This window comes from Strongylocentrotus purpuratus, unplaced genomic scaffold (genome assembly GCF_000002235.5).
Source record: "Strongylocentrotus purpuratus isolate Spur 01 unplaced genomic scaffold, Spur_5.0 spur5_scaffold_1, whole genome shotgun sequence".
Lineage (NCBI taxonomy): Eukaryota > Metazoa > Echinodermata > Echinoidea > Camarodonta > Strongylocentrotidae > Strongylocentrotus > Strongylocentrotus purpuratus.
Window position 1 is genome coordinate 33,155,444 of NW_022145594.1, and position 27,382 is coordinate 33,182,825.

A 27,382-nucleotide genomic window follows, 5' to 3' on the forward strand; every position below is an offset into this window, starting at 1 on the left:
ATCAAAATCGACCCAAATCCGCCGGAATAGAGATATATATGCCTCGTGTTATTCCTGAAAAGGAAGACTCTATTTACTCTACCTATGATAAAAGTAAACTGCCGTGTAAATCCGATCCCTATTGTGAGTTTGTTCGGGGCGAGTTGTACAAGGCCCATGGCCGGCCCGCGAATTTTTTTCCGTACTCGAGAGGGCAAATACCCCATGTGCGCATGCGCGTGGACTTGTGATTTCTCTGCTACTTCCCATACGAAATGTACATGTATTCGCATCTACTGTGCACGATTCACGTTCTACGAGTAAACGATGGCATAGTAGTCTTCAAACACAGACTCTGATTTGCCAGTTTGACAAAACAATTACGCATATATCGTGCGTAGCAATAGTACTAGTATTCAAGTCTGAGTAGTTGTATGATTCAGACATTTTAGTGCTTACAGAAATGCATCCCAAATTGAATAGCATGGTATAGTAGTCTGCAAGCACAGACGCTAATCGGACAGTTTGACAACATAGTGTCTTGAGTAGTGCTTTATATTCAAATATGTGTAGTTTTATGATTCAGACCCTACTGGTGCGTGTATTGGAAAGGCATCTCAACTTGCAGAGTGGCATTGTAGTCTGCAAGCACAGACGCTAATCTGACAGTTTGACAAAATAGTGTTATAGAGAGAGAAAGAGAGAGAGATATGGAGAGAGAGAGAGAGAGAGAGAAAGAGTGTGAGAGAGCAGTGGCACAATACATAGGCCTACCATGGGGTCTGGAATCATTAAACTACACAAACTTGCATAAAATCACTACTCATCAATACACAATATATTATTATGTCCTTGCAGACTACTATACTACACTCTACACATTGAGATGCATTTCTAACGCACGCACCAGTAGGGTCTGAATCATACATCTACGCAGACTTGAATAAAGTACTTCTCAGCACACTACTAGTATGTTGTCAAACTGTCAGATTAGCGTCTGTGCTTGCAGACTACTATACCATTCTATACAAGTTGGCGACTTGAATAAAGTACTTCTCAGCACACTACTAGTATGTTGTCAAACTGTCAGATTAGCGTCTGTGCTTGCAGACTACTATACCATTCTATACAAGTTGCAATGTATTTCCATATGCACTACTGGGTCTGAATCATACAACTACACAGACTTGAATAAGCACATCGCGACACATACGCATATTGATTTGTCAAACTGGCAAATCAGAGTCTGTGTTTGAAGACTACTATGCCATCGTTTACTCGTAGAACGCGAATCGTGCACAGTACATGCGAATACATGTACATTTCGTATGGGAAGTAGCAGAGAAATCATAAGTCCACGCGCATGCGCACATGGGATTTTTGCTCTCTCGAGTACGGAAAAAAAATTCGCGGCCGGCCCACGTCGAACGTAGAGAGCTGATCCGTCCATTTATTTGGAAAAAGCAGATAGATTTAGGCCTAGTCTAGTCTAGACTAGATCTATGTTTTAGAAATTTAGTCTCGATCTCTGCTGAGCTGAGAAGGACTTATCTGTCATCTTGTATATTTGATACTGCATGCCGTCGACTTTCATGTGTCCACAATGTAAGTTTTTTTCGCATTAATTGTTGTCCATTTGACAAGATTCTTTGCCTTGCCTGCCCCTTTGCATTTGTCTTTGTTTCGACTTGACCATCGTCAATGATCATGACCATATGTGAACATGGTGAAGCAAGCTATCCCCCTCTCTCTCTCTTGATCTTTTGATCTCTTGTATCCTTCCTGCATGCGCTAATGCACATGGGGAATGTCAACAAATGTCAGTTTTCTTAAAGAAATGATTAAAAGTTGTGCTATTGATTCTCAACATTTCTTCAAATCAAACACCTGGCACTGCACTGTACTCTGTAGATCTACATACAAAACTCAACTGATTTCACTCAAAATCAGTAGACTTTAGATCTAGTGACGATTGATGACACCTAAAAAAGCAGTAAAAAAATATGTTGAAAAGAATATAATTTAAAAATTCAAATTGTGACTGTGAGTCTTCTTCTTCTTCTTCAAGATAATCTGCCTCCTTCAATGCTGAAGATGCTTGCAAGTTACAGATGCAGTCTACTGTCAAACTTGCTGATCAGCTGCATCGGCATGATTTTGTGCATTTGTGTGTTGTGAGCTGGTGAGTGTATTGACTAGTCATGTATTCAAATGCTGCCTATTATAAACAGTAGTGCAGAACTAAAGGTCAATACGCATTAATAGTAGGGTGTCTGATCGCGCACCCGATGTTGTGTGCTAAAATTCTTCCCATAGAGATTACACGCATCCCTATGCAGCCTACGTGCATTGCGCGACCATGCAAAAAAAGTCAATTTTTTTTTTTCAAATCGAGATTCAAACCTTTATCTGTTGTGATCCTGAAGGTGAAAATCAATGAATGAGGTGTCATATGAAAGAGCAGGTGAATTCCAATATTTCCAAAGGGGCGTAGCCCCCGAAATTCTAAAAATATCTTGGTCAAAACAGCAATTTAAACATTGTGTCCTGGCTAACTCTGAGGTTTGTCACTTTTGAGATATGACGCCCCGATCGATAAGTAGTCCCAGTCCCAAGGAACAATTCTATGTGATTATATTTTCGCTAGCCCCCAGGGATCACAACTGATAACAGTTTAAAAATACCCTTCTCGCTATTTGGTGGATCAGCTAATTAGGGGGCGTGCGCTCCGCTCAGTCCAAACCATGGTTACATCGCGTAACATCTCCGCCCCACGAACGAAACCCCAAATTCAATTACACATTATAGTGACTGAAATTATGGTTGGCAATTCCCTCGATAAACCCGGAAGTGAATACACGCTATAGTCAATGGCAATATCGCGGAGACAACGTGCGTTGTCTCCGCGATATTGCCATTGACTACAACGTGTATTCACTTCCGGGTTCTACAGCGGGATTGCCAACCATACTAGTCAATGGCACATGTCGCGGAGACAGCGTAGCTCAAGCTGCAAGTCGCGGATTGGCTTAGCAGCATGCGTACCATATGCATACGCTTGCATATCGCGCGATACAGCTGTTTGGCTAAATTTAGCAAAACAACATCACTCTGCGTGGACGTCTTTTTCGTCGATTTTGACCAAAAAATGATATGAATATACCAGCGTTTTGGAGGAGCTGTAACTTTTGATAGAAACATCGGTGAGACTTGAAATTTGAAATGTATTATTCTGATAACGTTTTTTATTCAAATATCAAACAAAAATGGTGAAAAACGATCCCAAATTGAAAATTGAAAAATCGTTCAGACACCCTATTAATAGCATTGACTCCCTTGAACATACCCCCTCAAGAGTCAAGACTTCACTCTTATTCACTTTTTTTTGTTTTGAACCTCCAACACAAATATTCACATCTAATTCACCTTGCCTCGTAAAAAATAAGGTTGAGATTCACTCTTCCAAATTATATTCACCCATCTCCAAGAAAAATGGGGTGCAGTCTATGCAGATTCACCTCGCCGCTACAAAAAGGTGCAGATTCACCACATGTTCACAAAGAACTTTGCGCATTGAGCGCTCTACAGTGAGTTTAATGGAGTCAGGCTAACTCGGACCAGGAGACAACTCGGCCCAGCTGTAAACACGGTCATTTTTTGCATGTTTAGGTTTAGGGTTAGGGTTAGGGTTATAGAGTTAGGGTTAGAGTTAAGGTAAAATGACAAAAAATGACCGTTTTTGCAGCTGGGCCAAGTTGTCCCCTGGTCCGAGTTAGCCCGGATCCAGTTTAATTACGCGCTCTCATTGGCCGATCCGCTCGAGTGACTTCAAATTTAAGTGAGAGATTGCCTTTAAACAGGTGACGCACTTCACACATAACTGACGCACGCATGAAATTTGCACACACATAAAATAGAAAAATTAAAGAACATTACTGAATAAATTTTCAGTTTGTACCTTAAAGCCCCACTGTCCTACTTGTAGGTACTTGCTCCCTCTATATAGAAAACTTCCCTAATCGGTGCCTGTTGGTCCCCCATGATCCTCTATTTCTTATGTTATTTGAGAGCTGAGATGATGAGATAGCTACCTGTCAGTGACCTCCCTGTGTGGTCTAATCCCTCCTAGCCACACTAGTGTTGATAAGTTTTAAATATGACGAAAATGAGAATTGTTCAAACTTAAGAAATAGTTACGTAAGTCTTAAACTTAAAGTGAAATAATTAGCCTTTTATGGATGCTGAAAAAATAGTAACACATTTTAAAAACTGCTCCCTCCATGCACCTTCACCCCCCCCCCCCCATATGGAGCGCACTTCGCATGCTCACTACCGCCCCCACCCCCTAAATAAATTCGCTGCTACGCGGTTGCTACTAGGTTAGTTGCTACGATATCCCGCCAATAATAATTATTATCGGGTCTCCGTATCAGCTACGGCGTCTTGCCAATAATCATCTTCTTATCTCGAGTTCGGAGAAGCCAATGTTCATTCTCCGATTATTTTTAAATCATGACAGATCGTTTTAAAGTTGATACTCTAAGCAAATAAATGTCCCTTAATTTGTTACCTACGGCAAGTATATGTTATTTTTAAGTTTTTCAATTACTTAGTATATCACAAAAAATTCTGTCTACTCGAAATCCTCAATTGAAATGTCTAAAATATCCGCCTCTCTTTGCATAGAAAATCAGTCACGACGCTGGTCTACTATTTATGACCTCACGTCCGGGAGAGAGTATATTCACGTACCCGGATGTTCCATAGCAAACATGTGCAGAGTGATACGATTTTCTGCATATTTTTGTTTCAAAGGCTGAAAAGTCTAATAAATCATAATTCTATGTACAATCTTTACCTTCCCCTAGTAATAATAATAATAATTAACAACATTTGTATAGCGCTTATCACAAAATATGTCTCTAAGCGCTTAAGAAAAATAGAAAGAGAAGGAATTACAGCCAAATATTAAGTTATACATAATAGATAGTGGACAATCGAGGGGGCTGCATATGCAAATGAAAAAGGCTATTTAACAAAAAAGTAGGTTTTTAACATGGATTTGAATTTGTCTGTTGAATCTGCTTGTTTTATACATTGAGGTAAATTGTTCCAGAGTTGAGGGGATGCTGCATAAAAAGTTCGGGAACCATAAGACTGGGTATTGGTGGCAGGAACTATTAAGAGTGATTTCTTGTTTGAGCGCAGGTTGCGGGAGGGTAAGTATTCTGATATCAGCCTTTGAAGGTAGACTGGAGCTGTTTTTGTCAAACATTGGAAAGTCAGCAAGAGGATCTTAAAATCAATTCGTTCCCGGACTCTTAGCATGTGAAGCTCCCTCAACAGTGGAGTGATGGACTCACGTGAACGACGCTTTGCAATAAGTCTAGCAGCTGAATTTTGTACTCTCTGCAATTTGTTAATTTGTGCATCAGGAAGACCATACAGAAGACTGTTGCAAAAGTCAATACGAGACATGACCAGTGACTGAACAAGTCTCTGGGTGGTCTTTTTAGTAAGAAACTGACGGATGCTACCGATTTTATGCAACGCAAATGAGGCAGATCTGCATACATTGTTCACATGAGTCTTCAGAGATAGATTATTATCAAATGTGACCCCAAGGTTTCTAGCACCTGTAGAACATTCTATGTCAGTACCATCAAGACATACATCATCAATCGGACTACAAGTCCGATAATACTTCATAGTATTAATATCAATTCCCCTTTGACATATACATGCCAACGATGTGCTATTAGTCGATATTTTCACCATGTAATTTTTGTTTTGGTGTTGAAATCGGCCCAGGCACGGAGTGAACAGTAGCTGTCTACCCATGCACAGTTCATTACCATACACTACAGCGATCTCCCGATGGTTTCTTCTTCCTTTTTCCCATGTCTTTCGCCTTCCTTGGCCCTGAACATCCTTCATCTACCAATTCTGACACCGGTAGTCAGGAGCAAGTCTTTGTTAGTTGTTTTTCTTAGCTGGCAACGTCGCTTTCATTCTCTTGCAATTGCCGATAAACATATAACTAGTGCACGTACGTTCCATCACAAGCAAGCAGCACCTAGAGCAGCGGCTTGGTCTTACCTCCCGATTCTGCTCGCTCCACGAACGTTCATGCAAGAGCCGCATCACTCGCCAAAATATTATAGAGGAAGCGCGCTTGCATGATCTCGTTCAAGTTTGATATTTTACAACATAAAATGTTTAACTGGTACTGTATCCTTTTTTGAGGCAGTCACACACATCTATGATAAGTACTATCATAGTTCTAGACCTATTCGTTTTACAAAACTGCTCATGTACATCTGATGACAATATAATGCATCCGCCTATTCATAGTGCACGATTTAACTTTAATTCCTAAGCAGTAAACTCGTCTTAAATTTCTACCAAATAGGTGAGTATGAGGATATAAAAAGAAATCAGCGACTGGAAAATGTTGCTTCGTTATTCTTCATTCAAATGAAAACAGAAAATCCATCAAATATACTCCTTAACAACAACAAATCTAAGCTCTGACAGGATAGCATTTACGTAGGGATATCACTGCCATTCACTCTCACTGAGCCCATGACTCCCGTTCGTGACGTCACGGATAGAGGCCCGACTCTACGTGCACTTCCGGGTTTCAGACTTAGATATTTTGGTAGAGTTTACTCGAATAAATTCATTATTCTAAACTTGTTTTGTCGGGTGGACACCATTTGGTGTTATTATGGGGGTTAAAAGCTTTCTATTTATGTAATTATCTCAGTATTTGGGATTGTCTTAGAGTATCAACTTTAATTGTGTTCCGACCAGTGGCGTACGCAGGATTTTTTCAAGGGGGGGGGGGGGGGGGGTTAACATTTTGAAATCGGGGTGTGGGAAGTGGGGGGGGGGGGTCTCGTAATTTTTCTTCGTAAGGGGGGGGGGAGGTCACCTTTTTTTGCTTTTTTTGGTCAGCCATGGGCATAATATTAAAATATATTTAAAAATAAAAAATAAAAAAAATCTCAAAGGGGGGGGGGGGGTTTCCCTCACAACTACAGACATTAAAATTCCAAGGGGGGGGGGGGGGTTAACCCACCAAACAACCCCCCCCCCCCCCCCCCTGCGTACGCGCCTGGTTCCGACCATTGTACCGAATGGTCATAGGTTTCGTACTGCGCAAAGATACAATCAGTTTAATTTTGGCCATTACAAGAAGTGGGTTATTGATGTAGACAAATGCTCATGTACCCTTTACAGCTCATTCTATGTATGTTATTACCAAAGAAGAAAAAAAATGCCAGTCAGTCTCTCAATAGTGTCTGACAGCGAAGTCGAGCAAGTATAGCCTTCCATAATTTGAATATTATCTAGGACACTGCTTTAACTGCACCGTTCAAATTCGACAGGACAAACATGACATATTCATAAATCCTGCAAAGTTCTTCAGAATTCGATGTTGGCGGCAAAAGGACATAGTATCTTTAAGGGTCTTTTCCCCGGATTTCCTTCATCGAAATTGAGATCCGTGTTGAAATTCTTGTAGCCATATTCTGTTACTGTCATTGGATGGCGTCGTCTTCTTTCACAGTTTAAAAAACGGCTGCAAGAATTTCAACATGGAGCTCAATTTCGATGAAGAAAATCCGGAAAAAAGACCCTTAAACGCATCATACAGTCACAAGAGTGATGGACCGTGGCAAAGACTACCGGTATATATTTTTTAGCCGATAGTATAGAAATAATAAATTTTTGCTCTTCATGGTTTGGTGAAACGGTTTATCAACTTCCTGACATCTCCGTAGGTCGCCGACAAAGATATGACTGTCTTGGAGTTGGTTTTATGGAACAACCCCTAGGAATCCGAGGGTCAATCCTAATTATTGAATTGTCCCAGACTACATGGCCTCTATAACTTTATGTCTATTTTCCTCCAAGATTCTGTTTTAATGTATTGTTAACCTCTTTCACAGAATCATGGCAGACAAGAAGACCAGTCTGGAAGTGATCAAGAGAGAGATCAAAGAGGAACCTCAGTCATCAGAGGAACCATACAAGACCTACATCGTGAAGGAAGAAGACTTGGAAGATGACTGGACAGAGAATGATGCCAAAGAGGTATCGGAAGAGCCACAATCACCAGACACAGCTGAAAAGTGTTTGGTTGAGGAAGACCACTTGAAAGGAGGTCAGCAAGGAGAAGAAATTCAGAGACGATTTCATACTGATTCCGTGCAGGAAGCAGATTCAGAAGATGGTTGGACAGAGGATGATGATGCTAAGGAGATGGAGGCCCAACAATCAAAAGAAGCTGACCACCAGACTTTGACATACTTTATAAAGGAAGAACCTGTGGATAGTGACAGTGCAGATGATAATGAAGGGACTGCTCTGCAGGCAACATCACCGTCATGTAGCAAACAAGGTTTGTATCGACGACCATTCAGACCACCTTGGTATTAAAAGAAAGATGAAACAAAATCATATGAGTGCACTTTACATTTCTGTATCTCAATATCAGTGATTAAATGCATAGGGATGAAAGGGGATACATTAATGTATGTTGCTACATGTACTTGTATGCTTTTTACCCCGCTCCACTTGTACTCTTTTTTTGTGAAATTGTTTTCAATGTTTACATTTGAATGTATACTTTTGAATTGAATAAAAGGGGAACACCAGTACCATGTTGTAGTTGTCTGCACGTACAGATAGCTTACTTGAGAAGCTTCGATTTTAAATCAAAGATTCATATTTCATCCTGCTCTTTGTGCTCAGGTGGGGATTCAAGTTTGCAGAGCTCCTATCAAAGTATGAGAAACACTCAGGAAATGTCAAATGATGGACCATGTGACGGTGCGAGAGGTCCGAGTCTTCCAGAGGATTTCCCATTAGAAGCTGGCAGAGAAACTCAATCTGATTCATCTGAAAGAGAGAGTTGCCCAAGTGAGTATGACTCTTGTCTCATACCAAGCCAAGTGGCTTATTTGCATGAAAAACAAGCAGCTGACGGAGAGACACCGGATGCTACCACATCATATCATAAACATGGAGGAATGGATAAAAATAGGAATGAAGACATCACGATGGAATTTGATGAGACGATCAATCAGTCTTCCCAGCTTCGTGCAACAGGAAGCGATCGTAATGATCCTAGCTGCAGCCTAGCTAAAGAAAAACCCTTTCTCTGTTGTGTTTGTAGCAAAGGATTTACCGTCAGGTCTAGTTTGTCTAGACACATGACAATCCATGGAGGAGAAAAGCCCCATGAGTGTATGTTTTGCACCATGAGATTTATGTACATTTACAGTCTAAAGGAACACCTGAGAATCCATACGGGAGAAAAGCCTTATCGGTGTACAGTTTGTGACAAAGGCTTTCGTGCAAGTCGTAATCTCGCCCTACATATGAAAGTTCATATGGGAAAAAACAGATTTTAGTGTAAATTTTGTAATAAGAAATATACCTGGAGTAATGGTCTCCAAGAGCACATGAGAACCCATACAGGCGAAAAGCCACATCAGTGTAAGCTTTGTGATAAGAAATATAGCCAGAACTCTAGCCTGGGTGTGCATATGAGAACCCATACAGGCAAAGAGCCATATCAGTGTAAGAACTGCGATGTGAGTTTTAGTCGTGTTGAAACACTCTCAAGACACATAGGTACCCATACAGGAAAAGAGCCTTTTGAGTGTTATTTTAAAAAAAAACGTTTTCCCAAAACTGTCACCTTTCAATGCACTTAAAAATCCACACAGGAGAAAGGCCCTTCAAATGTTCTGTATGTAACAAAACCTTTTCCGAACGGGATTATCTGACAGATCATCAAAAAACTCACACAGGAGAAAAGTGATATTTGTGTCCCGTCTGTGGCAAAAGCTTTTCCCGCAATGCTTCTCTTACACATCATATGACAATTCACACTGGAGAAAAACCCTTTACCTGCTCCGTCTGTGACAAGAGCTTCAGGGAAAAAAGTACCCGTAAGAAGCATATGAAAACCCACACTTGACAATTGATAACTGAATTCTCTCATGTCCATAGACTTAATACAGGATCCTCCCGGTTCCTGTAGGCAATGGGTTCATCCACCTTTTCTCCTGCAGGCAATAGGTTTAAAGGTACTATGTCGCATTTGCAGGCAAAACAAATGAAAAGGTTAAATTCCAACGGCATTTGAAAGCTAACACTAATTTAGAACTTCATATTTTGAAACTGCATAGCCCGGGGGGGGGGGGGGGGGGGGGGGGGGGGGGGGGGGGCTTCTAAGGCCCCCCCCCCCCCCCTATGATCTCGGCCGTTAAAACGATCTATTGCTGCAAAAATTTGCATGCATGTCAAGTGAAGTGTATAGAATACTATGGTAATTTCATTTTTTTGAAAAAATCACTCATTTGCATAATTATGGTGATTTATGCAAATATGGTAATAACATTCACATTTGTATCCATAACTCATATATTCTTCATATTTAAACATTAATTTTCACTACACATATTATTTAGACCATTTGGGATAATAATACAGTCAACAAAATTAGAAGAGCCAGGTTATTCCTTATGTTATCTATTGTTTTGATAATTTCTTATGTATTTCTTTGTTTTTTTAACTTATGTATTTATTTTTGTTGTTGTTTTATTTCATTTCCAACTGTAATTCAACTATTTTGACCCCAAAATAAACACCTAAACTATAAACAAGACCAAATAACCAATGATTTATCTCTTTATTTGAAAAATGAGATTTCCATATGTTTTGTACACATATCACAAAAATGAGCGATTTTTGGGCTGACATGCAAAGACAAAAGGCAAGTGACTTTTTAATGGTAGGTCCGATTTTCGAAAAATTTCTTTCAAAAAATGGGCAAGACTCGAAAGAAAAAAGTCACAAAATTTCAGTGCAAGATTTTTTTGCGTTAAAAAATTATCACAAAAAATGTCGAGGGGGGGGCTTCTAAAGGCCCCCCCCCCCCCCTCCCCCGGGCTAATACAGAATCCACCCAATTCCTGTAGGCAATGGGATTAAATTCATGACCAGAGTTGGAGATAAGCTTAAGAGTGCATCGAAAAACTGTCCCCACCTTAGCTCAGTGAGGCCATTAGGAAAAATGAACATTGTTTCTCACAGCTACATGTACACTGTATTATTGTACAAATCAGGTGGATATCAATTTATGTCAACTTTACATTTCATGTGGGAAAGGGGCTTCAGAGTGTAAACTTATCTAAAATTCATATCTAAAAGTTGAAATACTGACTCCCCAGCGTGGGACTTTCAAGAGTTCTGTGGAGTTCTCAACTTCTCATAATCATACACGCCTTACTGTGGCAAATTCCATCACTCTTGCTACATGGGGGAGAAGATAAACTCTCACATTCATTAACTAGTGTGGTTATGTTTGTCATGTGTCCTTTAAGTGTACCACTTAGGCGAAAGCTTTTGTGACACACTGAACACCCATACAGCTTTTCTATGGTATGGGTCCTCGTGTGCACTACTATGGCTGTTGATGGTAAAAGATGTGGTTTTATTTCACTCTTTGTGTAAACCCTTTGTTACACACAGACAGTGAAACAAAAAAAGGGTACTGGTAGGCATGTAGTGCATCAAAAACCTCTAAAATATCCCAAATCAATGAAGAGGTGAAAAAGACATCTTTTTCACACAAAGCTACATGTAATTTGAGTAGGGGTGTCATGGGCACACATGTATGTCTCACCAGACTGAGGATCACATGGCTTGAGTCCCCCCCCCCCCATGTTATTAATGTCGTATAATTGGCAAGACATTCCTACTTTCCACCTAGGTGTAGTAAGTGGGTACCGTACCTGGTAGGAGTTTCAACGAAAGCTTTGAGCACCTCTTAAGGCAGCTGAGCTGGGATAAAGCCAGGTTATCTATTTCAATCATCAAAAACAAAAATAGAAATCAAAGTTTGTTTTGTACTTGTGGTGTATTACTACTAATTATTATGGATGGTCAGCAGCTATTTGCATTCGAACCGGTGTATACCATTCAGGAAATGAGAATAGCTTGAGGCTTGGTCCCAAGCCCTGCGAATTGCAGGTATATATATATCCTCCCATAGTCAACTTTGGCAAATTGGTCACTGTAAAGGCCATGGTACTGGCGGAGTACAGCGCAAATACGTCATAATGGCAGCTCCCTTCTGAACTTATAGCAGACGCTAACCATCTTTTTATTTTGGGAACGTTAGTGAATACGGTATACATATCCTACGAACCTGATTGTTGTATGAAAATGTGAGTTTAAAGGTGAATTTGGAAGAAAGTAGTGAAAATATGCATGTTTGCTATTGTTGCAATGCTTATGACATAAGGAATACAAATATATTGATTGACAGAAATTTGCATGTGTTGTTAAATTATTATTAGACTTGGAAAGATCAAAAGTGTAAGCAGAGGAACCAGGAAGCGTTGATATTCTCCTTCGTGACGTAGTATATGTGACGTAGTTCCGTGGACTGTTCCTAAACCCGGAAGTACAACGTATTATTTCAATGTAAAAACGTACACAAACATGGGTAATTTTGTTAGTAGATTTTGCAATTTTTGTGATATTTAATGAAGTGTTTTATCGAATTTACAATCAAGAAATAAACATTCTTTCAATTATATAAGCATTGGTTACTTCCCGATGTTTGGTTTCCTTGAAATATTGACGTTTGGTACTGTAAAATTGATCGTCTTGCAGATCCTGACACACCGGCTTCGCCTATGTTTTGTTTTGATAATTAGCGTAACTTGAATTTCGCGGCACGGGGAGAACTCGCGATAGCTCAGCTCAGCCGTTCGTAGTGCAGTGTTCACCGCAGTGGGTGAACACTGCACTACGAACGGCTGAGCTGAGCTGAGCTGCAAATTGCAGCGTAACATTTTTTGGAGATAAAGTTGTTTTTCTCGGGTTATAAATTAGCTGAAACGTCTGTCATTCGAACAAATTAAGTATTATTACTCGGCTTGTAATTACTACTGGTCTAGATGAAATGTCTCAGTGCTGATCAAAAAAAAAAACTCGGCAAAGAGACGGCGCGGTAGTGCAGTACTTTCTCTTCGCCATGCATGGTGAATCGACGATATACAACAGGGAAGAATCGTCGGGGTAGGACGAAGAATCTCCCCCTTTTCCCCATCGAAGACTAATTCTTCAAATTATAATTTCAACTGGCCAGCCAGATGCTCAGAGAAGTCGAGCAACCTAGTAAAGTCAAAATTGTAATTACTCCCTTCGCATATTTTGAGACTAATGTCGCCCCACCCGCTGCATGTTTGAATGTTTCTCTATGCACCGGCGAAGCTCGGCGTCGGAGCTTCCTGGAGTAGGCCTAGCTGGCAGCTTGAACTTCCGCATCACGATTCGATCAGCGTTACATTTTCGTCGTCTTTAATTCGCCCAATTCACTATCATCTTCACTTATATACCATCATCTCTGCTACTAACTTCTTCTTCATCATACTCAAAGATCATTTCGAGTTCATCTGAGCTGTTTTCTGTCATTTTTACTGATGATTAATATCCCGATATAACGTCTATACTTTCACTCTGATATGTACACTGCAGTGCTATCTGATTGCGAATAGAATGCGCGCGGTGACCGTGTTGTGAATAGTCCACGGAATGACGTCACATGCTCAAATCTCCTAATGGTATCGTAGACGAAATTCTCTCAGAAAAACTTGATTCTCGTAACTTCATTCCATGATATCTCCTTCCCCTTATGTTTATTGACAATGAACTTAAAAACAAAAATGAAGAACTGAAAATAACCTTTCTAACGATACCTAATTCAATATGAATGGAATTCACCTTTAAATGTCCTCTACATAATGACATAGGTTACAATGAACTGAGTGAAGGGTTTCATTCTCCTTTAAGGTTTGACAACTTCAAGGTCCCCAAAACTGGCAATTGATAACATAATTATTTTGGCACTAGCAGAATACTAAGGAAAAACACAGGTGTTGGGAATATTAAATCAATCATATTCTCAAGGGTTTTCCTGGTATCTCAGAGAATAACATTGCTGTGGCTAATCTCATTGCTCCTCCTACAAAGGCAAGAAATTGCCCCCTCGCATACATAATACTATACTTGTGAACAGGGCTGTATGGAAAAAGGTTTCCACAGAAAGGTTTAAAGCCCATCTGTAATAGTTTACAGGAGGGATTAGACGACCCTGAAAGGTCACTGACGGGTGGTTATCTCATCACATCAGCTCTCACTTAACATATACAAAAAAGAGGATCATAGGGGACCAATGGTCACGGATTAGGCATTGTGTGTTACATGTACATGTATATAGAGGGTGCAAGTAGCTGAATGTAGTGCAGTGGGGCTTTAATAGCCTTCTTGAGGTACATGTAATAGGAGCACAGTTTACATACATGCATTTTAGGTATGTGGCTGTGATAGAAACATGTCTGAAAGGGCGCCATTGTTTTCAAAATCAAGTTTACATTTGAACGTTAAATGTTTCCATTAAAAAAAAAAAGTGAACACCAATACCCTGTTATAGTTGTCTGCATGTACAGATAGCTTACTTGAGAAGCTTCCATTTCAAATCAAAGATACATATTTCATCCTGCTCTTTGTGCTCAGGTGGGGATTCAAGTTTGCAGAGCTCCTATCAAAGTATGAGAAACACTCAGGAAATGTCAGGTGATAGATCATGTGACGGTGCAAGACATCTTCCAGAGGATTTCCCATTACAAGATTACTTAGGAACTCAATCCGATTCATCTGAAAGAGAGAGTTACACAAGTGAGAATGACTCTTATCTCATACCAAGCCAAGTGGCTTATTTTCATGAAAAACGAGCAGCTGACAGAGAGACACCGGATGCTACCACGTCATCGCATAAACCTGGAGGAATGGATATACATGTAGATAGGAATGAAGACATCACAATGGAATATGATGAGATGATCAATCAGTCTTCCCAGCTTCATGCAACAGGAAGCAATCAAAATGATCCTAGCTGCAGCCTAACTGAAGAAAAACGCTTTCTCTGTCATGTTTGTAGCAAAGGTTTTTACTTCAAGTCTAGGTTGTCTAGGCACATGATAATCCATGGAAGAGAAAAGGCCCCAAGCAAGAAGCCACATCAGTGTATGGTCTGTGATTTGAAATTTAGTCGTGTTGATGAGTTCTCAAGACATATCAGATCCCATACAGGATCCTATACAGGAGAAATGCCTTACAAGTGTTCTTTTTGTCAAAAATCACTTTCCACCAGTGGTCACCTTTCAAGGCACATAAAAGTCCACACAGGAGAAAAGCCTTACGAGTGCTCTTTTTGTAAAAAAACATTTTCCCAAACCCATCACCTTTCAAGGCACATAAAAATCCACACAGGAGAAAGGCCCTTCGAGTGTTCCGTCTGTGGCAAAACCTTTTCCGAACGGGGTTATCTGACAGAACATCAGAAAGTTCACTCAGAGGAAAGGTCATATGTTTGTTCCATTTGTGAGAAAAGGTTCACTAGTAACAGTTATTGCAAACGACACATGAGGATCCATACGGGAGAAAAACCCTTTCCATGCTCCATCTGTGACAAAAGCTTTCGGGAAAAGAGTACCCATACGAAGCATATGACAACTCACAGTGGAGAAAAGCCTCATGTATGTTTGATTTGTAACAAAGCATTTTCCCAAAGAAGAACTCTTTTAAGACATAAAACGATACACACCAAAGAAACTAATATAGAAAAATCCTAATGATGTAACATTTGAAACAATGGGTTTTGTTATGAGAAGAGCCTGCTATTGCATATGAAAAGCCACATAGGAGAAATGCCTCATAAAGGATTGGTTTATAACAGAGGGTTCAGCAGTAACTCCTTTCTTGTTAAAGGCGTATAAGAAGCCACACGGGTGAAAAGCCCTATGGGTGTTCTGTCTGTGGCTTGTTTGGTTCCATCTGGTCTTTGTATCAGGTCAGGTTGTCAGGTTACATGAACTATCATGAAAACATGCCCCCATATTCATGAAAGGTCAGGTGCATCACGTCGGGTTACACAAACTTTTGTGTAAAAATGCCAAATAATCATGACAAGGCAACTAAATTGAATACTAATAATCAATTTTTTTCAAGATTGTTCTTGAGATATGGAAATCTTTTTACATCTCCATAAGTGGAAATATGCCTGTACAATTAGACAATGAAGACGTGTCAACTGCTAGCCTTTTGACAAACTCCTGTGAATATTATCTCGTAAGCTTTGGGTCGAGATGAGATTTTTTCGAAGATTTGCTGTAGGTTTTTCAGAAAACCCCTGGTAAACTGGAACGATAAAACGAGTGTCTTTCTCAAACATTACACCCGACTCTTCGGGACTTAGGGATAGATTATTCACAATAGTTTGTGTAACCCAACAACCCTACACGAAGACCCTATGGAACAAAGTGAGCCTACTATTTAAAACAAAAGATTTCCTGTGAATATATCCATAAAATGCACATACATGTACATGTCCCACGCAGGAGATAAGCCGTATGAGTGTTTGTTTTATATGGGTGGCAGTCCTCGAACTACTAATGATAATACTTTATACACTATTCGTGTATAGCGCATAACACATTACATACGCATGTCCCTATAGTGCGCTTGGTAAGAAAAAAGCTACACAGAAAGCAAAGAAAAACAGGTTACTGAGTTCCTTTTATCCGTTTAGGATTTGGAATATAAGTGTTTTTAGGTCAGACTGAAACTTTAAAACATTAAACTGGGGCAGCATGTGCAAATGAAAGTTCACCATCAGATTTTGTCTACGTTTCTGAAGTTTTTTGCCCTTATATATATATAAGGATTTCAACATCGAGTGTTTCTAAGGAGTCATTTAAATAATGCCTTACTATTATACTGTCCAACACTGATTGTTACAAGGGCAAAAAAGAGTACCAATGAAAGGCCATATTCTGATATTTGGAGGAGTACGGTAAGCCACTTTGTAGATGGTATCTGTGCATAGGCAGAGGAAGGTCATTTGTTAAAATAAATTTGTAAAAATAAAACTGTAAAAGCCATCAATAGGAATGCTGGATACATGATATGTTTGTGGAATGTATCGTCGCTGGGGTGACAAAACCTCGTATCTCAATTTTTTTAGCATAATTTTGTACCTAATGGCCTACGACACCACCTGATAAATCCATGGAACGCCTCCTGTCTTGGTTTTTTCACAAATTCCACACAAAGGATGGTGTCACAGCACTAAATCTGTTGAGACAGGAAAGGTTTTTTCACTCTCCTGAAAATTCATGATTTTTGAGAAACAAGGTTTTGTCACCCCACCGACGATATGTAATCTATGCACTGACAGCCACATGTAGTACATTCTATGATACACAGGTGGAAGTTTCCTTTTCAAGATGGCAAACAAAATGTATTCATGTAGCACCTCCATCCCTTTTGCAGTAGCTAAATATTCTACAAACCTCTCCATGTTTGAAAGATCTGTCAATATATTGGGGACATTTGTTCATGATCTATTTCCAAAGTGGTCTATTGATTTCTAAATTATGCCAAAGTGATATTTAGCAAGGTTAACTAAGAAAATCAAATGTAGCTTGCAATATTGAATAGTTAATTATAAAATGGTGCTAATTTTGTGTGCTAGATTTGTATCACCTACAGGTACCCTATGTCAAGATTGCCAACCTTATATTTACTTGTTATTGTGGAGATGTGGTGGTCTAGTGGATATGTCACTGGACTGTAGATCATATGGTTTTGCAGCTCAAGTCCCGCCGTTTCATGAATGTTCTTTGGCAAGACAATCTAATTTTCTTCCTCCACTTACGTTCCGTCAGAAAGTTAATTTATATTCTATATCTACCTTAATACAAAATAAATGACAAGTATGAAACAGGATATTGGTGAACAGATTGGTACGGAGCAGTACTGGCTCTTGACTCTTCTTTATTTTTGTTTACACTTCTTCTTTTTACAAATTCTTCTTTCAATTTGATGGATAATAACACGACGTGTAATATAGACAGTAAACATGAGACACGTTTAAATATGTAGAACCAGGTAGGCTGTATTTAGGCGCCTACGGAAAGCATTACATGCGCACGAAATATATACATCAATTTTGTTAGGTGGAAGCTAATCGTGCGATTTATCTATATTTATTTATTTATGTATTTAGTTTTAAGGATAAACCTAGCGAAAATGGAAAACAAGGCGTCCAGTGCCTAGCTAGTGTTGGACACTAGTTTACGGAGGCCACGAACAACCCCCAATGTATTTGTTATTTTTTGGAGGAAACGTGGTTGCGACCAAGGGAACTGAACGAGGGCGCACTCCCTGTTCCTTGTTTATGAAAAAACCGTGCACCTACAATTATTTTTGGATAAGAGTTTTGTAGGTGTCATGTAAACATACGTGTAAAATAGCGAAATTGTTGGCAGTATACTACGAATATACGAGCTAGATAGTCAAATACGAACAATAGTGATTCAAATTCCGAGGCTCTGTGAAGGTATGAGGTCAGACTTGGCGTCGGGTTGTAAATAAGCGTTCCTGGCCTTTGTCGACTTCCATCGTCCGTGCCTCGAAATCAGAAAAGGTGAGACATTGGCGTTTAAGGCTGCAGTTGCCCCTCCTGACCTCATGCTGTGGAGACCGTAAGCTGAGATGTCAGTTACAAACGGCTTGATGGCGTCTAGCACTATTTCACGGGTACGGGTATAACTGAGAGGGTGAACGGTAGGAGTTAAACCTTTGGTAGATGAGCATAGTCTACGAAGGACAGGTAGAAGCGAGCCCGGAGGATCTCGGAGGGCTGCAAGATATCTCTCAGCTACACGAACTGGACATGATTGCTTGAATGATCTAGCGATAACGACATCAGACCCCTGTCTAAATTGGTCTGTTTTTGAGCTCGCGAGATGAATGACGAGACGATCAGATGTGAATGTGAGGTCGTTATTGGAAATATTTTTCAGATCATCAAATCTCAAGAAACCAGCATAAGAAATGAAGCACGCAAACAAAACCCGTAGATCTGCTAGAGAAGCATGGTCATGCCCGTATTTCTCGTAGATCTTCATCAGAATATCCGGGGTGATCGGATGCTTTCTTAGTGTCGGTGAAGATGTGGCGCGTTTGAAACCTTGCAGGGCGAGCTTGACCATTGGGTTATCGGTAGGAGAATGCAGACCTGCTAAGTTGTGGACCCACTTTATAGCTGCTGTCGCAGAGTCGGCAAGCGACTTCATGCCGGTTGTAGCCAAATGTGATATGTACAGAGATAAATGGAAGGATTGCACCGGGAAAACCGACACACCTTTTTTAGACGTGGCCCAATCCTCCCATCTTTTCCAAGAATGAAGGTATTGCTTGGTGGTTGAAGATGCCTTGGCAGTCATCAGGAGTGAAGGAAGATCATAGAGTGCCAAGGCTTGTAATGATGGATCCTGGAGTGGCGAGGACAGCTTGCTCCATTCTTCTGCCAAATGGAAGATATAAAAAAGAAACCAAACAGCAAAAACCGACAAAAATAGCGTGGTCGCATAAAAGGGCGACAAGTTTTGACGATCATGATCATGACACAAATAATGATCGGCGTAAATAAATGCTATGCATTTGCTTCTTTAATATGATATATGTAATAGTTTTAAAAGGGAAGTTATTTTGGGATGGGAGGGTAACAGAGCTCTGACTGCATAACCGAGAATGAGCGTGTAAGCTCGAATCTCGAATAACGAGAATGCATATAACAAAAGATTACATAATGCAGCTGTTCGCGAAGGTATGCGTTCGATAACGAACATAAATTCCACTTTTAATACACACGACCCAGATTCCTTGAAACGCAATAGTTCATTAATGGCAGCCATGCTAAAGCCAGCGTAATAATATTTGAGCATTATGATTGTCAAGTCTGACAGACATTAGCACTATAACCCACCTTTATAAGTATTATTAATATTATGACTATAATTGTTATTGTTACTATTATTTTGGTAATAATCATGAACATTTCCTGTATGATTATTATCATTATTATAATTATTACAATTATCACTATGATAATAATAATTATTGTAATTAATATTATCATGTTTTCTAGAAAAGTAAGCTGTAAAATGCTTAAATTGCCAACACATTGAGAGGTTCTAAATCATTACACGGTTATTCACAGCCTTAGTTCATCCACTCAGTCCCTGTAGACAATGGGTTCATCCATCCAGTTCCTGTAGGCAAAGGGTTCATCCATCCAGTTCCTGTAGGCAAAGGGTTCATTCACCCAGTTCCTGTAGGCAATGGGTTCATCCATCCAGTTCCTGTAGGCAAAGGGTTCATTCACCCAGTTCCTGTAGGCAATAGGTTCATCTACCCAGTTCTTGTATGCAATGGGTTCATTCACCCAGTTCCTGCAGGCAATGGGTTCATTCACCCAGTTCCTGCAGGCAATGGGTTCATCCACCCAGTTCCTGCAGGCAATGGGTTCATCCATCCAGTTCCTGTAGGCAATAGGTTCATCTACCCAGTTCTTGTATGCAATGGGTTCATTCACCCAGTTCCTGCAGGCAATGGGTTCATTCACCCAGTTCCTGCAGGCAATGGGTTCATCCACCCAGTTCCTGCAGGCAATGGGTTCATCTACCCAGTTCTTGTATGCAATGGGTTCATCCACCCAATTCGCTAAAGCTTTCGTCAAAGTCGTTAACTTATAGGAAATTTGAAAAAACTACACTGGTTCCCCCATGTAGCAGGAGGGATGAAATTTGCCACAGTAAGGTGTGTATGAGTATGAGAATTCCACAGAACTTTTGAAAGTCCCACATTTGGGAATCAGTATTTCAAATTTTAGATAGGAATTTTAGATAAGTTTACACTCCGAAGCCCCTTGCCCACATGAAATGTTAAGTTGCCGTAAATTGATATGCACCTGATGTGTAAATGAAAGGCCAGCTGCAAATGGCAATGTTTTGTGGGTAAACAATAATACAGTGTACATGTAGCTGTGAGAAACAATGTTCATTTTTCCTACTTGCCTCACTGAGTGTAGATAAGATACAGTTTTGTGATGCACTCTTAAGCTTATCTCATACTTTGGTCATGGCTTTGATACTATACTTGTGAACAGAAATGGTTAACATTCTTGAGTTAATAGGAGCACAGTATATAATACCTGTATGTGTTTTGGGGTATGTGGCTGTGATAGAAACACATCTCAGGTACCCATTTTTTCCATGAAATTGTTCTCAATGTTTACATTGAATGTATACTTTTGAATTTAATAAAAGGTGAACACCAGTACCCTGTTGTAGTTGTCTGCATGTACAGGTAGCTTACTTGAGAAGGTTTCATTTAAAATCTAAGATACATATTTCATCCTGCTCTTTGTGCTCAGGTGGGGATTCAAGTTTGCAGAGCTCCTATCAAATTATGAGAAACACTCAGGAAATGTCAGGTGATAGATCACGTGATGGCGCAAGACATCTTCCAGAGGATTTCCCGTTACAAGATTACTTAGGAACTCAATCTGATTCATCTGAAAGAGAGAGTTGCACAAGTGAGAATGACTCTTATCTCATACCAAGCCAAGTGGCTTATTTTCATGAAAAACGGGCAGCTGACAGAGAGACACCGGATGCTACCACGTCATCTCATGAACCTGGAAGAATGGATATAGATAGGAATGCAGACATCACGATGGAATATAATGAGATGAACAATCAGTCTTCCCAGCTTCATGCAACAGGAAGCGATCAAAATGATCCTAGCTGCAGCCTAACTGAAGAAAAACGCTTTCTTTGTCATGTTTGTAGCAAGGGTTTTTACTTCAAGTGTAGGTTGTCTAGGCACATGGAAATCCATGGAATAGAAAAGGCCCCAAGCAAGAAGTCACATCAGTGTATGGTCTGTGATTTGAGATTTAGTCGTGTTGATGAGTTCTTAAGACATATAAGATCCCATACAGGATCCTATACAGGAGAAATGCCTTACAAGTGTTCTTTTTGTCAAAAATCATTTTCCTCCAGCGGTCACCTTTCAAGGCACAAAAGATCCCACACAGGAGAAAGGCCTTACGAGTGTTCTTTTTGTAAAAAAACATTTTCCCAAACCCATCACCTTTCAAGGCACATAAAAATCCACACAGGTGAAAAGCCCTTCAAGTGTTCAGTATGTAGCAAAACCTTTTCCGAACGGGGTTATCTGACAGATCATCAGAAAATTCACTCAGATGAAAAGCCATATTTGTGTCCTGTCTGTGACAAAAGCTTTCGAGAAAAGAGTACCATTACAGATCATATGAGAATTCACACAGGAGAAAAGCCATATTTTTGTTCCATTTGTGAGAAAAGGTTCACTAGTAACAGTTATTGCAAACGACACATGAAGATCCATACGGGAGAAAAAAACCTTTCCATGCTCCATCTGTGACAAAAGCTTTCGAGAAAAGAGTACCACTACAAAGCATATGACAACTCACAGTGGAGAAAAGTATTATGTATGTTTGATTTGTAACAAAGCATTTTCCCAAAGAAGAACTCTTTTAAGACATAAAACGATACACACCAAAGAAACTTTATATGGAAAAGTCCTAATGATGTAACGTTTGTAACAAGGGGTTTTGCTATGAGAAGAGCCTGCTATTGCATATGTTCAAGTTCAATTTATTTCTCCACAAATGCAAAACTTAGGGAGCTACATAAAATGAAATACATACATACAATACAATAATAGAACATGTACATTATATATAAAATGACTCCAGTTGGAGCAATGTATGTTTTAAAAAGAAAAAATTCAGCAAATGTGGAAGAGGAAGTCAAAAATCAAAAATGATTTGTCAAGAACTACCCCCAGTAATACAAAAAAAAATTATACAATTAAAACTTAAAAGTAAATATAAGGTAAAATGATGAGGTAGTACCAATACAGGAGAAAGAAGAGGGAGAAAAATATCAAAGACAGGGGGGGAGGGGGTGCATCTACCTACATGTATATGTGAATGTTGTGAAAGATGGGTTACATAGGAGAAATGCCTCATAAACGATTGGTTTGTAACAGTGGGTTCAGCAGTAACTCTTTTCTTGTAAGGCATATAAGAAGCCACACGGGTGAAAGGCCATTTGAGTGTTCTGTATGTACCAAAACCTTTTCCGAATGGGGTTATCTGACAGAACATCAGAAAGTTCACACAGGAGAAAAGCCACATTTTTGTTTTGTTTGTGAGAAAAGGTTCACTAGCAGCAGTACTTGCAAACGACACATGAGGATCCATACGGGAGAAAAACCCTTTCCGTGCTTCGTCTGTAACAAAATTTTTAGGGAAAAGAGTACCTGTACTAAGCATATGAAAACCCACACTTGACATTTGATTACTGCATTCTCTCGAGCCCATAGACTTTAATAATAATAATAATACATATGATTTATAAGGCGCCAAATCCACTTGACAGTCAAATGCTCAAGGCGCAGCTTGTGCAAAAGATGAAATACGTACATGATACATTTATACAAAGTGCGATAGGAAAGGTACAGACATGAAAGGTAATGGTGATCAATTATAAGCTAAATTAAACAGATATTTCTTAAGATTGTTTTTTAACACTTCAGCAGAACTGCTATTCTTAACCCATTGAGGGAGAGTATTCCATAACGAAGGCCCAGCATGAGCGAAGGTTCGCTCCCCCCACTTTGTTTTAACCCTAGGAGTAACAAGTAAGCCAGAGTTTTGAGAACGTATTTGTCTAGAAGGAAAGTAATGCTTAATCAAGCCGATGTTATACTGCGGAGCAGAGCCATGTATACAGTGAAATAATAGCAAAATAATCTTGAAAACAACACGTTTTTCTACGGGCAACCAATGGAGTGATTTGAGGACTGGTGTGATGTGACTGTACTTGTTGGACAGGGTCACGACACGAGCAGCAGCATTCTGTAATCTTTGTAATTTTGCGAGTAGGATGTGAGGCGAACTAAACAAAAGGCCATTACCAAAATCCAAGCGAGAAGAAATCAAAGCATGAGTAATTTTCTCAGTGGCACCACGGTTAAGATATTTACGAATAAAACCCAAATTGCATAACTGATAACGTACTGATTTTGAGACATATTGAATTTAAGTAGACATTTTCATGTTTGGGTCGAGAAACACACCAAGGTTGCGACATACATTAGATAGGGTAATTTCATGTCCAGCAAGAGTAATTGAAGTGATGAAAGAAATCTTCTCTAACTGAGTCTCAGAACCATACATTATAAATTCGCATTTGGCGAGATTTAATTTCAGTGAATGTGAGTTTAACCAATTATGAACATCTTGTACACAAGTCTCAATGTTATGGATAGCGCTGGCTGCATTGCTCTGATTGGGTTTGAAAGAAGTATATATTTGAATATCATCAGCATAAACATGATAAGAGAGAGAATGGTGATGAAAAATACTCTTCAAACCCGTTAAATATAACGAAAAAAGTGTGGATCCACCCGATTCCTGCTGGCGATTGGTTCATCCACCCAGTTCCTGTAGGCAATTGGTTCATCCACCCAGTTCCTGTAGGCAATAGGTTCATCCATCTAGTTCCTGTAGGCAATAGGTTCATCCATCCAGTTCCTGTAGGCAATAGGTTCATCCATCCAGTTCTTGCAGGCAATGGGTTCATCCAACTAGTTCCTGTTGGCAATGGGTTTAAGTATGCAAGGGGGCATTTTCTTGCCTTTGTAGGAGGAGCATTGAGATTAGCTCCAGTAATGTTCACATTATTTCCTGAGATATGCACAGAACTCTGTAGAATATGATTGATTTAATATCCCCAACACCTGTGCTCTTCATAAGGTTTTTATCTTCTGCCAAAATGATTATGTTATTAATTAATTACCAGTGAAAAAGCTGTATGGGTGATCAGTGTGTTGCTAAAGTTTTCGCCAAAGTGGTTCACTTAAAGGAAATATGAAAAACTACACTGGTTAATGAAAGTGAGAGTTTTTTTTCTCCCCCATGTAGCAGGAGGGATGAAATTTGCCACAGTAAGGTGTGTATGAGTATGAGAATTCCACAGAACTCTTGAAAGTCCCACATTTGGGAATCAGTATTTCAAATTTTAGATATGAATTTTAGATAAGTTTACACTCCGAAGCCCCTTGCCCACATGAAATGTTAAGTTGCCGTAAATTGATATCCACCTGATGTGTAAATGAAAGGCCAGCTGCAAATGGCACTGTTTTGTGGGTAATGTAGCTGTGAGAAACAATGTTCATTTTTCCTACTTGCCTCAATGAGTGTAGATAAGATACAGTTTTGTGATGCACTCTTAAGCTTATCTCATACTTTGGTCATGACTTTGATACTATACTTGTGAACAGAAATGATAAACATTCTTGAGGTAATAGGAGCACAGTATATAATACATGTATGTGTTTTGGGGTATGTGACTGTGATAGAAACATATCTCAGGTACCCTTTTTTCCATGAAATTGTTCTCAATGTTTACATTTGAATGTATACTTTTGAATTAAATGAAAGGTAAACAACAGTACCCTGTTGTAGTTGTCTGCATGTACAGGTAGCTTACTTGAGAAGGTTCCCATTTCAAATCAAAGATACATATTTCATCCCACTCTTTGTGCTCAGGTGGGGATTCAAGTTTGCAGAGCTCCTATCAAAGTATGAGAAACAGTCAGGAAATGTCAGGTGATAGATCATGTGACGGTGCAAGACATCTTCCAGAGGATTTCCCATTACAAGATTACTTAGGAACTCAATCCGATTCATCTGAAAGAGAGAGTTGCACAAGTGAGAATGACTCTTATCTCATACCAAGCCAAGTGGCTTGTTTTCATGAAAAACAAGCAGCTGACAGAGAGGCACTGGATGCTACCACATCAAATCATAAACCTGAAGGAATAGATATAGATAGGAATGAAGACATCATGATGGAATATGATGAGATGATCAATCAGTCTTCCCAACTTTGTGCAACAGGAAGCGATCAAAATGATCCTAACTGCAGCCTAACTGAAGAAAAACGCTTTCTCTGTCGTGTTTGTAGCAAAGGTTTTTACATCAAGTCTAGGTTGTCTAGGCACATGGAAAGTCATGGAAGAGAAAAGGCCCCTAGCAAGAAGCCACATCAGTGTATGGTCTGTGATTTGAGATTTAGTCGTGTTGATGAGTTCTCAAGACATATAAGATCCCATACAGGATCCTATCCAGGAGAAATGCCTTACAAGTGTTCTTTTTGTCAAAAATCACTTTCCACCAGCGGTCACCTTTCAAGGCACATGAGATCCCACACAGGAGAAAGGCCTTACGAGTGTTCTTTTTGTAAAAAAACTTTTTCCCACACCCATCACCTTTCAAGGCACATAAAAATCCACACAGGTGAAAGGCCCTTCCAGTGTTCCATATGTAGCAAAACCTTTTCCGAGCGGGATTTTCTGACACAACATCAGAAAGTTCACGCAGGAGAAAAGCCATATTTGTGTCCCGTCTGTGGCAAAAGCTTTTCCGAACGGTTTCAACTGACAGAACATCAGAAAGTTCACACAGGAGAAAAGCCATATTTTTGTTCCATTTGTGAGAAAAGGTTCACTAGTAAAAGTTATTGCAAACGACACATGAGGATCCATACGGGAGAAAAACCCTTTCCATGCTCCATCTGTGACAAAAGCTTTCGGGAAAAGAGTACCCATACAAAGCATATGTCAACTCACAGTGGAGAAAAGCCTCATGTATGTTTGATTTGTAACAAAGCATTTTCCCAAAGAAGATCTCTTTTAAGACATAAAACGATACACACCAAAGAAACTAATATGGAAAAGTCCTAATGATGTAACGTTTGTAACAAGGGGTTTTTCTATGAGAAGAGCCTGCTATTGCATATGAAAAGTCACATAGGAGAAATGCCTCATAAATGATTCGTTTGTAAGTTGTAACAGAGGGTTCAGCAGTAACTCCTTTCTTGTAGGCATATAAGAAGCCACACAGGTTGTACAGACACTGAAAATCAAATGTAGCTTGCAATATTGAATAGTTAATAATGAAATGGTGCTAATTTTGTGTGCTTGATTTTTATCACCTACAGGTACCCTATGTCAAGATTGCCAACCTTATATTTACTTGTTCTTTTTTGTTTTGGTTGGAGTTGTGGTGGTCTTGTGGATATGTCACTGGACTGTAGATCACATGGTTTTCAGCTCGAGTCCTGCCGTTTTATGTATGTTCTTTGTCAAGACATTAATCTAATTTTTAATACACACGACCCAAATTCTTTGAAATGCAATTGTTCATTAATGGCAGCCATGCTAAAGCAAGTGTAATAATGTTTGAGTATTTGGATTGAGTCAGACAGACATAAGCACTATAACCCACTATTATAAGTATTATTAATATTATTACTATTGCTATTGTTAAACAGTTACTAACTTACTA

General features: G+C 39.6%; 5 protein-coding genes across 5 annotated transcripts; 4 read left to right on the plus strand and 1 right to left on the minus strand.

Annotated features, from left to right (window-relative positions):
* The first annotated feature begins 1,470 nt into the window (after positions 1 to 1,470).
* LOC574841 (zinc finger protein 23) lies at positions 1,471 to 9,513 on the plus strand. The gene is made up of 3 exons (XM_030978083.1): positions 1,471 to 1,584; positions 7,938 to 8,389; positions 8,743 to 9,513. The coding sequence occupies exons 2-3, from the start codon at positions 7,942 to 7,944 to the stop codon at positions 9,402 to 9,404; spliced, it is 1,110 nt and encodes a 369-aa protein (XP_030833943.1). The 5' UTR covers positions 1,471 to 1,584; positions 7,938 to 7,941; the 3' UTR covers positions 9,405 to 9,513.
* LOC115921053 (zinc finger protein 69-like) lies at positions 9,428 to 10,177 on the plus strand. Its single transcript, XM_030978085.1, is given in 2 exon segments — positions 9,428 to 9,707; positions 9,710 to 10,177. Coding segments are annotated over 2 exon segments (519 nt in total). The 5' UTR covers positions 9,428 to 9,455; the 3' UTR covers positions 9,977 to 10,177.
* A 4,067-nt stretch (positions 10,178 to 14,244) lies between these two features.
* Positions 14,245 to 16,891, plus strand: LOC115921052 (zinc finger protein 501-like). The gene has a single exon (XM_030978084.1). It carries the CDS (start codon positions 14,622 to 14,624, stop codon positions 15,702 to 15,704), a length of 1,083 nt encoding a protein of 360 aa, XP_030833944.1. The 5' UTR covers positions 14,245 to 14,621; the 3' UTR covers positions 15,705 to 16,891.
* Positions 16,892 to 18,449: 1,558 nt separating this feature from the next.
* Positions 18,450 to 19,211, minus strand: LOC105437309. The gene has a single exon (XM_011663780.1). The coding sequence runs from the start codon at positions 19,209 to 19,211 to the stop codon at positions 18,450 to 18,452; it is 762 nt and encodes a 253-aa protein (XP_011662082.1).
* A 570-nt stretch (positions 19,212 to 19,781) lies between these two features.
* On the plus strand, positions 19,782 to 27,356 carry LOC105441563 (gastrula zinc finger protein XlCGF52.1). The gene is made up of 2 exons (XM_030978082.1): positions 19,782 to 21,514; positions 25,583 to 27,356. Exons 1-2 carry the CDS (start codon positions 21,388 to 21,390, stop codon positions 26,776 to 26,778), a joined length of 1,323 nt encoding a protein of 440 aa, XP_030833942.1. The 5' UTR covers positions 19,782 to 21,387; the 3' UTR covers positions 26,779 to 27,356.
* The last annotated feature ends 26 nt before the right edge of the window (positions 27,357 to 27,382 follow it).